Raw genomic sequence first — 12,037 nt, forward strand, 5'->3', positions numbered from 1 at the left:
GAATTTTTCACAATTAATTGTTTTTTCCACGTTTATGTGAAAAAATACCACATTTTCACTTTTGGACCCCACTGTAAACTGTTACTTTAATATAAATTTGCTTACAGTACAGGTACATCTTAAAAAAAATTGAATATCATGAAAAAGGTCAATATTTTTTGTCACTCATTTCAGAAAGTGAAACCCATATATTATATAGATTCATTGCACAGAGTGAAATATTTCAAGCCTTTATTTCTTGAAATTTTGATGATTATGGCTTACAGATAATGAAAACCCAAAATTCAGTGTCTCAGAAAATTAGAATATTACATAAGATCAATAAAAAAAGGACATTTTAAACAGAAATGTCAGGCTTCTGAAAAGTATGTTCATTTCTATGCACTCAATACTTGGTTGGGCCTCCTTTTGCATGAATTACTGTATCAATGCGGCGTGACATGGAGGCAATCAGCCTGTGGCACTGCTCAGGTGTAATGGAAGCCCAGGTTGCTTTGATAGCGGCCTTCAGGTCATCTGCATTGTTGGGTCTGGTGTCTCTCATCTTCCTCTTGACAATACCCCATAGATTCTCTATGGGGTTCAGGTCAGGCGAGTTTGCTGGCCAATCAAGCACAGTAACACCACGGTCATTGAACCAGCTTTTGGTACCTTTGGCAGTGTGGGCAGGTGCCAAGTCCTGCTGGAAAATTAAATCAGGATCTCCAAAAAGCTTGTCAGCAGAAGGAAGCATGAAGTGCTCTATAATTTCCTGGTAGATGGCTGTGTTGACTGTGGACTTCAGAAAACACAGTGGACCAACACCAGCAGATGACATGGCAGCCCAAATCATCACTGACTGTGGAAACTTCACACTGGACTTCAAGCAACATGGATTCTGTGCCTCTACACTCTTCCTCCAGACTCTGGGACCTTGATTTCCAAATGAAATGCAAAATTTACTTTCATCTGAAAAGAAGACTTTGGACCACTGAGCAACAGTCCAGTTCTTTTTCTCCACAGCCCAGGTAAGACGCTTCTGAAGTTGTCTCTGGTTCAGAAGTAGCTTGGTAGCCCTTTTCCTGAAGATGTCTGAGCGTAGTGACTCTTGATGCACTGACTCCAGCTTCAGTCCACTCCTTGTGAAGCTCTCCCAAGTGTTTGAATCAGCTTTGCTTGACAGTATTCTCAAGCTTGTGGTCATCCCTGTTGCTTGTGCACCTTTTCCTACCCAAATTCTTCCTTCCAGTCAACTTTGCATTTAATATGCTTTGATACAGCACTCTGTAAACAGCCACAGCTTTCAGTAATGACCCTCTGTGACTTACCCTCTTTGTGGAGGGCGTCAATGTTCGTCTTCTGCATCATTGCCAAGTCAGCAGTCTTCCCCATTATTGTGGTTTCAAAGAACAAGAGATACACTGAATTTATACTGTAGGGATGGTCATTAATTGAAACTCAAATGTAAATATTCTAATATTTTGAGATACTGATTTTTGACTTCCGTGAACTGTAAGCTCTAATCATCAATTAAAACGAAAAAAACTTTTTAAATGTTTTACTTTACATGTAATGAATCTAAAATATATGAAAGTTTCACTTTTTGAAATAAGTTACAAGAAAAAAACTTTTTCACGATATTCTAATTTTTTTAGATGTACCTGTATACTGTGATTAAGATCTTGCTCATATTAGAATGATCTGTAAAAATAAAAGTTTTTAAGCATATGCCAAATATCTGAATAATACTATTCAGTATATTTTTTTGCACAATTTTTTACACGAACCAGAAATGTTGTTCTTGTGTTCACCTTTCTCGGTTCCTGTGAAATAACAGCCGTCTTTATTTTGTTCATAGTTCTAATGGAAAGTCTGTGTCATGGTCTGAACCAGGTTCAAGACATCCTCCGAAAGGGGAACACATGTGGCACAGACTGTCTGTACATGTGAAGAGGCAGGAAGCCGGATCCAATCAGACGGCTGTCATCAAACCCCTAACTAATACCTACAATAACCCCGGCATGGAGTTTTCCGATTTAAGCACCAAGACTCTGTATAATGTAGCCGAGGAGGACGAGGGCGACCCGATCAGATACATTCCCTCGGGCAGCCCTCCTCTGATGGCTCTCAGGCAGCCGCCTGTCAGCAAGCCTATGAAGGAGACGGGCACCGATATGACGTATTACACTCCCGAGCAACACGTGTCACAAAAAAACAGTGTTCTCCCTCAACATTGTATTGCAGATCAAGAGATGCTCAAGTTCAATTCAAATATGCCCGATCTGGATGAGATCATTAGCCTGCCTGAGCTGGGCGACAGGGTGATTTTGCCCCTTCAGCCCCAAATATTGCGCCCGCATCCGATTTTGCCCATGCAACTGGGTGCGTACCTGGACGAACCCTCCTCCCCTTTGGAGGATGTTGAAAACGAGCAGCTCGGGCTTCTTCACGGCTACATGTATGACAATGCGCAGATCCACGACGAGGAGGAGTTGGTGCAGATTAAAATGGCAATGGAGGACTCTGTGGCCCTCATGCCACCTTCTCCGTTTCGGGATTCGCTCGGCTCGGGCAGCCCCATTCCTATCTCCCCTGTGTCCGAGTCAGTCTTATGCACACCGCCAAGCTTGACTTATGCCTCCGTCATTCTCAGAGACTATAAGCAAAGCTCCTCGACCCTTTGAAATTGATTTTAGGAGATCATGTCAGCTCCAGCTTTGTAAAAAAAATTATAGCTACTGTACTAGTTTGTGCAATAATGTGACTGTGAGTCGCCTGCACTGGAGAGCTTTAATATTATATATGGTTCATTTAAAGAGAGAATATGGAAGAGAATGTATGTTGAGCAGGGTCCAAAATTAAGACTTGCCAAGTGCAAAAGGCACATAAAATTTTGCCAGTACATCTTTCACAGTTTCACAGACATGGAGAAGCTTGTGTACCATCTACTTATTTTAAATGATTCAGTGTTAGTATTGAAAATAATTACTTTTTAAACTTTTTTCATTTTAATTTCAGTTCAAGTTTTAGTAATTTTGTTGTTTTTGTCTTTTTTTTTTTTTTTTTTAAATTTGCCCTGTATAATTTATATTAATTTCTATTTCAATTATTTTAGTTTTTTTATCGTTTTACTTTTTTATCGTTAACAGTAATAACCCAGAAATTAACAATAAAACAAAATACTGTTTAATGGCTGTAATATTTTTAGTAAATTCACCTGCAATTTGCAGGTGTGGCAAAAATGTTAACTGATATACTCTTATAGTTTGCATTTAATATTTTGAATTCATTTTAATTTTAGTCATTTTTTGTCATTTTTATTAGTTGTTTTTTTGTCTTTTTCATTTAAAGGGTTAGTTCACCCAAAAATCTATTCTGTCATTAATTACTTACCCTCATGTTGTTCCAAACCTGTAAGACCTTCATTCATCTATGACTCTATGGCTAACATTTATTTATTTATTTAATGTTTCTTTATGTTTTAGTTAACAATGATAACCCTGAAATGAACAATAAAGCAAAATACAGTTCAGCATCCTGTAATTTTTCTCAATTCACCCGCAATAGGCAGGTGTGGCAAACAAGTTAATTTTGGACCTTAATGTCAGTGCCGGATTGTGTAAAAGCAGGAACCAAACGTGTCGGTGCCCTTTGATTTGTGTCACTATCACTTGCTTTAGTATAGCAGCAGTAGTTGACATGAAACCAACACCAGTCATTGTAATGCTGTATATTCTGAGCTATTTATGCTTTTCATAATAGATCAAATTTGCAGAAAAACAACCATTGTAGCAGAAAATGAAGATTTAGGAATTCAAACAATGTGCAGCAACTCTATCAGTGACTATTTAATGTGTTTAAGTTGTTTTATACATTCATAACTTTTATAAACTGCATTTTAAAAGTCTATATTAAAATAAACATGATCATCAAACAGTTTTAGGTCTAGTTAAAGCATCAAATCATGCAGCATATGTATGCAGTAAACTATAATAAATGTAGATAACAGATGCCTAGTAAATTTGGTAGCACAATGTAGCAAAAAATCAGTGGTTTTTAAGTGCCAATGTCAAAACCAACTGTATTTTTTTCATGCCGTGTTGTTTTTATGTACTTTTTGTATAGTTTGTGTGTTTAAAGTACAATAGGAAGTGTATATATTATTCTATTTGTGTGATTTTTTTTTATAATGAAGAAAATGTAAATGTATATCATATATCTCTGTATTTAAATGGTCATAACATAAAGTTAGAGTTTGTATTATTACATGGACTTTTCCATTAGACATTATTGTCTGTATTTGGTAACTGTTGATTAAATGTTTTCATATCAGCTCCAAATGCTTATACTTTATAAAGTCAGTGTGTTAATGAAGATTCAAGATCCCCTAATGCTCAGCTGGGCCACCGACGGCACTTTCACCAGAATGTACCACAGTGTAGACAGTTATATCCTCTTGTTATGACCATTTAAGTCCTATATGACATGATGGTTACTAAATTATTATGGGATTTTAAGCAATTATACACGATTGTATTCAGGTAACATTTTAGATATTATCTGAAATGATTATGCTGTAAGTTTTCTTTTTTTTCTGTTGCAGTGCAATAAGTGTTGCATACTATAGTCTTGAAACTATACTTTAGCTTTAAGAAAACATTTGTGCTATTATATTTTTTAAAAGAATAAATCATTGAATGAGCCTGTAGATCTTAAGATAAACTACATGTTTCTACAGATTACATTTAGTTCTGTTGTATTTGTTAGGAATTGGTTAGCATGTTTTATTAGGTTTATGATACATATTGTATATTTTGTAAATAAGCTCTCAGGGTTGTTGCTTCAGTAGGTGTTTAGTTAATCATTTCCCAAAATGTGACCAGTTATTGCTTTCATATGACCATGTTAAAGAACCGTCTTCAACACCTGTGTGTCTCACTGTCACTTTATGCACGCTTTGCACCTGAAACGCTCAAAATGCATGAACTTTGACATTTGATTTACCTTGAAATCTTTGTTTTACGGTTTTTACTGCTGGAAACTGTCTGTGTTCTTGGTAGCATGGTTGGAAAACGCGACGGGATAAATCTGAAGTAGGTCATATACCGCAGATGCGATTTGTTATCGCTCTCCAGGAAGATGTTAGGAGACTCAGAATTAGGATTCACTGAACATTTATTTAAAGTTTTGGTGATTGGAGACCATAAAGTTGGGAAAACTAGCTTTGTTAAACGATGTGTGAAAAATCAATTCTACGAGGAGTTGAAAACGACTATAGGTGTAGATTTTTCCATGAAGGTGATCGATTGGGACGGTCACACACAGGTCAGATTACAGCTGTGGGATATAGCAGGTAAGTTTTTATTTAAACCTGAAATTAGTATAATAGAGCTATGTAGGTTGTTATTTTAATAGGTCACAACAGATCATCAGTGCATAAAACTCTAATAATGTTGATGAATATGAGAAAAGGGGCATCAAAATAGAACAGAAATGTATCTAACCAAAAATAGTTGTTTTTTAGTTCCACTGGTCCTCATACCATTTAGTGGCACAGTTTCACTTTCAGATTTATAATTGACTATAAATCTCTAGGCAAGAAAAACGTGTCATGCTGTAAGATCTGAAATAGCTGTAAACTGATCTGTTTTTGTTTCTCTATCAATTAGGAACGTAATTCTGCATCTCAAAGGCTAATTTGGTGCTTTCTGATTAAAGTGTTGTTTTCTTGTTTATTTAGGTCAAGTGCGTGTAAGGGGACTGAACCGCGTGTACTTCAAGGGATCCAGTGGTGCACTTGTTGTGTATGATGTGACAAATGGGTCAACATTGGATGGAGGTCTGAACTGGAAACATGAACTTGATGGTCAAGTAATGCTGAAAAATGGCCATCCGATCCCTGATGTTCCACGGGCCAATAAATGTGATGAGACTAAAGTGTGCCGGAGGAATGCCTCTCTTCTGGAGAAACTCTGCCATTGGATGGTTTCAGATATCAGCAAAGGTGGCTTGATTATTATCGTGCCATTTCCATATTTAGACCAATTTTGAATAAGGAACAGGGGGTTTTCAATCCTCACCCAACCAGTGCCCTGCCTCCATGTGTTAGTAATAATTACACTTAATATAAACTTAATTTTTATTTTTTTATTTTTATTTTTTTATTTATGTGAACATTAATCATGTTTTAATGTTTCTGAAAGAAGTCTCTTCAGCTCACCAAGGCTGCATTTATTTGATCAAAAATACAGTAAAAATAACAATATTGTGAAATATTATTACAGTTTAAAAGAACTGGTTTCTATTTAAATGTATTTTAAAATGTAATTTATTCCTGTGATGCAAAGCTGAATTTTCAGCATCATTACTCCAGTCTTCAGTGTCACATGATCCTTCAGAAATCAATCTAATTTACTGATCTGCTGCTCAAGAAACATTTCTTAGTATTATCATTGTTGAAAACAGTTGTGCTGCTTCACCTTGTTGTGGAAACGGATGCATTTCTTCCCCAAGATTCTGAAGAATTAAAGTAATATTTCTTTGAAAAAAAATCATAGCCCAAACTTTTTAACGGTAGCGTGTCACGATTTCGACACAAATATTAAGCAACTGTTTTCAACATTGCTGATAATAAGAGAAATGATTGAGCACAATTATGATCATGTGCCACTGAAGACTGAATGAATGGATATCATTATGTTTTTTATGAAAATATTGTTTATAGTTTAAGAAATTGTATGTTTTAGCCACTATCTATAATATTGCCTATAGTATTATAAGTGTATAGTAATGTCACGTTTACTATTGCACTTCTGTTTCATTACTTCAGTGGAGTTTTATGGTTTTGTTTGCGTTTTAGGAGAATATCAATGTGGATGAAGCAGCTAAATTCCTCATTAAGCACATTCTCCAGAATAATGAGGAATCAGTGAAAGAAGAAGAGCAGAACATGCAGATCAACCTGAAGCAGCAGTCAAAGAGCAAAATCCCAGTCTGAGAAGCTTCCTTATTGAGGTTAAACTCAAGGGATAACTGTGCAGAATTCTTTCTGTATAGCATATCATTTTGCAATTTTTATTTTTTATATATTTTATTTTTTTTGTCAATGATTCATACTCATCTAAACATTTTGGGGGCCACGAGCAAGTACCATGTTGGATGAGTTTCATGCTGAGTATCTAATAAATACCTCTGCGGCGATGTGTCTCATTTCCCCTGCTAATCTGCTACTTGCTCACGGGTTATTAAATACATCAGCATGCAAGGACTGAAGACTAACCGAGATCAGCCGTATGCATTTCAGCTTACAACATTTCAGGATTGAACAGAAATACGGTCAAGATGCCAAATTCATTATGTTTCTCTCTGCAGAAAGCAGCGTGCACAGGGACACGGCCTATATTTTCATAAAATCTAATGAAGTTAGACTGATGAAAAATAAATGTAGCTTCGGGATAATACTCCATATTCCATCAGGGCTTCTGTGTTACAAAATAAATTCCCTATCAAGCATAAATGTGTAGTGCTGTGCCTCAGATGGCAAGCTAATATATCTCTCCTTACATTATTTGACAAAAAGTGGCAGAATTTCCATCGCAGAGCATGACTTCTGCAAACTTCAGTAACTGATAAGCCCAAAACATACACTAATCAAGGCCAGTGCCCCGCTCTATTTGATCAAGTTTATAAAATGATTAATTATTTAAAATATAGAAGAGAAATATGCCTCATACAGCGATTATCCAGGTCAGGGGAGCGATCAAACACAGCAGGATGCACAGCTTCCATACACAATGGTAAATGTCACAGAAATAGGAAGCCATTCCCAGCGTGACCCAATTTTGCCGCGCATTTTTGAGTGAATGTGAAGAACTCTGGCGTTCTGATGCTCCCCCAGAGATCTGGACTATATTGAGCAAACAATACTGCGTTCAAGCCTCCACAGCAGCCTCAACTCACTGCATCCGCTGCCAACATATTCAGGATTCTGTGCATGGAAAAGCAGGTTTGAACGGGTTTTTGTGCTCGTACACTTTTTTTGTGTAACTTGTCACACAGGTGTGATGGTGTCACCGCGTTCCCCCAGAGGCACCAGAAATGTTCCTGTCCCGTCCTTAAGCGCTTCCCATCTGTTAGTGCTGCTAGACAGGTTGTACAGGTGTAGCGCTTTTACCTTCTCTGGCAGATTTCCATGCTTGTATTGTGAGAAAACAAGAAGGCACTGTTGAGTCATAATGTTGTTGCTGAAGATGAAATGTGATGCAATTCAAAATTTATTAAAAAGAGAATTAAGTAATTTGCTCAATAATGAGAGCAGGGTTATAAAACTATGAATAAATTATTCTGTGCAAGTTTTGGTGAATAAATATGCTAATTTCAAAGTTCTAAAAAATTTAATTAATTACTAATTAAAAAAAAACTTAAAATTCAACATACACTTTGATTTCTTTTTATTTGTTAATTTATTTTAAAATGCAGTGGCAATGGTTCAGTCATTGTGAGACTGTATATATATTGTACTATATTAAACACTATGAAATGTGACATCAAAACATGCAAACTTTTTTTTTTTTAAGTACTCCCCCTCTTGTCATCCAAGATGTAGATGAGTTTGCTTCTTAAAAACAGATTTGGAGAAATATAGCATTACATAACTTGCTCATCAATGGAGCCTCTGCAGTGAATGGGTGCCGTCAGAATGAGAGTCCAAACAGCAGATCAAAACATCACAATAATCCACAGTTCATCAATTAAGCTTGTGAAGTGAAAAACTGTATGTTTGTAAGAAACATCTCTATCATGTCGGCTTTTTTTAACTTCAAAACCATTGCATATGTCTAAGATAGTCCACAGTTTAGCTTTCTCCATTGAAAAGTCATCTCCTCTGAATTAGTAGAGAAATATGGACCGTTTGTGAACAAAACCAGTCCAAAACTAATCGCGATTAATCGCATCCAAAATAAAAGTTTTTGTTTACATAATATATGAGTGCGTACTGTGTATATTTATTATGTATATATAAATACAAACACATGCATGTAAATATTTGTGAAAAATATGTTATGTTTATACAGCATATTAAATATATTTATATATAATATAAAATATAATAATATAAATATATACATGTAAATATTTTCAAAATATATACTGAATGTGTGTGTATTTATATATACATAATAAATATACACAGTACACATATTATGTAAAAAAAAAAAAAAAAACTTTTATTTTGGATGCGATTAATCATTTGACAGCACTATCCAAAGCAGATCTAAACAAATATGTTGGTGGATTTTGATGTGAGAGGACTACAGGAGAGCGAGGACAGATGTGTTATTATGGATTATGAACACATATTTTGGCTGGAAACAACATTTAAAGTTAATTGACTGACTGGAGTTGTGTGGATTTACTTGAGTATTATTTGTGATGTTTTTATCAGTTGTTTGGACTCTCATTCTGACGGCACCCATTCACTGCAGGGGATGTGTATGGCATTTTATAGTTTTTCTGTTAAAATGACTAACATTTCCATTTTCTGTCTGTCAATAATTTGCTGACTAATCTGTCAGTTGCTTGGACAGTGGTCTGTGGTGGTCTCATTCTGGTTCATCGTGTGAACGCTGAGCCTGAAGGCAGGTTTTTGCTGACATGGTGTGTATACGAGGGCAGATATTTTTACTCTCCCATCTGTTCCGCACCGTCTCGTAGTTTTACTTTGTAGCGTCCTTGGTGTGCGTCTAGGGATCTGTTCTACATACCACTTATTTGAGCCCCTCCGCTGCAGTTGTTTACAAATAATGTGGAGTGAATTCATCGGTCCTGATGAAGCTCAGAGTCTTTACTATTGATCTTAACACATGAAACTTTTAGCAACTCTTTGGTGTTTTGAATGAAATGTGGCTGGTTTATACTGCTTGAAATGTTCAGCTCTAATGGGTTCACATGCATTATAACTGTTTCTGGGTGCATTTGAAGTGGATATTTTGCTTAGAGGAAAAGCATCAAAGACAAAGTCTGTGTCCTATATACTTCAGACCCAGTTTCAGAGGCTGAGTGAAGGAGTGTTTGCGGGAAATCCTTGTCAGCGCTCCATTGAATACTGCAAAGAAATTTGGGGGCCAAATTGTTTTCTGAATATTAAATATTTTCATGTCTGGTGCGAGGTCATTGTGAGTAATTTGCAGCAAAATAAGCACTCATAAATCGTTCACATATTCCATCAACCTTCCCATTTACGCAAGACACAACTTACCCCGAGAAAGCTCTGTCATGGGACACAAGAGACTGTATTTGTGTGCGATGGGTAAAGCAGTGGCTCCATGTGTGTGAGCAGATGGCTCTCATGGAGAAGCGGATGATCACTGTGCTGACGTACAGAGCTTGAGATTCACACAAGTAGGAGGGAAGCTGGACAGAAGAGAGTCCACAGGACACATGAGGAGCTGCAACGCAAACCAAACATGACCTTTCTGCAAAAGTTTTTGACCTGTATGAGTCTGTATGGGATCAACATTACAAATCTGTGATTTTCATAAACAGAAAGACGTTTTAGGATTAAACTAATTAAAACAAAGGTTTAACATGAATAAATGTTTTCAATATTTTGGTAACACTTCACAAGAAAGATTAATTTGTCAATATTAGTTAACTACATATAGTTGCATGAACTTGAACTTAAAAAATATTGTATACTAATACATTGCATTTAATAATCTTAATAATCATGTTAATTTCAAAATTTACCAATACATTCTTTAAAAATCAAAAGTTGAATCTGATATTATTTAATGGATATTGATTGGTAAAATCAAATAAATATTTTACTAGATTTATTCTAGACTTTATAGTTATACTAGCCTATTTATAGTAGACTTTTTAGACTTCTGACTCTTTAAAATAATCGCAAAAATATATTACTTAAAAACAAACAAATATTATTAAATATAAGTAAATAATATTATTTTCTTAAATATTTTTTTATAATAGTAATAATAATATTTTAAAATATATTTTTGAATATTTATATACAACATTTATATTGTATTTATAAATATTTACCTATATTGATTCAATATAATCATATATTATTATTATTCAATGTACTAAATTAAAATTGAGCAAAGCCATTACGATGATTGCCTTAATCTTCATCATAATCATCATTTAATGGATCTGAGCTATTATGAACTAACAAGCAGTTGTATTTTTCTTAACTAATGTTAACAAATATGAATAAATACTGTAACAAATGTATTGCTGGTTAATGCATTAACTAACAATAACTAATGGGACCTTATTGTAAAGTGTTACTGCTGCTCTCAGATAGTATTGCTGGTAATGCTATAATTAAGGCATTATCTCTTATAATATAGAGATTATGTTATTTTCATTTAATATTCAACATCCAAATCACCTCATTCTTGTCCATGCTGATTTGGGATGTAAGAATGATTATGGCTCCATCTAGTGGGTCTAAGGTGGTGCTTTCAAGGAGGCCAGTATTTAAATGAATAGTTTACCTGACTGATTTGTATCTTACAATTAACCAAGTTTGTCGTTTACCCATAATGAAGCAGAAATGGTACCATTTCAAATGTTTAAAAGTATAGTTTAAGTTTAAAGTTTATTTTAAAGCCATTGTGATGATAAAGCAACCAATATACAAATTACAGTGTTTGGATCCACTATCCCAAAACACATCATATACTGCAGTTATTATGTATGCCCGGTATTATGTAGAATTTTGTAATATTTTTCTGCATAGACAATAGTGTAGGATTGAAAATTACATCATTAATCTCCTGAGACGATGAGAGGAGACCCTGGAGACCGTGTGTTACTAAGCATCCGGAAACAGCAGCCATTACAGGAGGAACGGGCCAAATGAGTCTGCCACAGGCTTCATTGAGAATATTTTGTACCCAGACTGAGAGTCCCAGATGACCTGAACAACCAGCACTGTAACAGAGAGAAAGCTGTTGAGTTAATTAGTTATACTGTTAATTGCGCTCTTTTCTAATACACTTTGAGTATAAATGTATATGCATATAAA

At 35.3% G+C, this 12,037-nt stretch overlaps 1 protein-coding gene and 1 pseudogene across 2 annotated transcripts in view; both read left to right on the forward strand.

Moving 5' to 3' along the window:
• LOC306886774 (metabotropic glutamate receptor 1-like) overlaps window positions 1–2,663 on the forward strand; it is a gene marked incomplete at both ends in the record, with an annotated part of 28,406 nt that extends 25,743 nt beyond the window's left edge. The window contains one exon of the mRNA XM_079444083.1: window positions 1,838–2,663. Coding sequence (XP_079300209.1) covers window positions 1,838–2,663 — 826 coding nt within the window. The remainder of the gene's footprint in view (window positions 1–1,837) is intronic.
• A 2,455-nt stretch (window positions 2,664–5,118) lies between these two features.
• Window positions 5,119–6,976, forward strand: LOC306886775 (ras-related protein Rab-32-like; annotated as a pseudogene). Its single transcript has 3 exons — window positions 5,119–5,332; window positions 5,720–5,983; window positions 6,839–6,976. The product of its transcript is annotated as a ras-related protein Rab-32-like (transcript).
• Window positions 6,977–12,037: the final 5,061 nt, after the last annotated feature.

The sequence above is a fragment of the Barbus barbus genome, assembly GCF_936440315.1.
Source record: "Barbus barbus genome assembly, chromosome: 20".
NCBI lineage: Eukaryota > Metazoa > Chordata > Actinopteri > Cypriniformes > Cyprinidae > Barbus > Barbus barbus.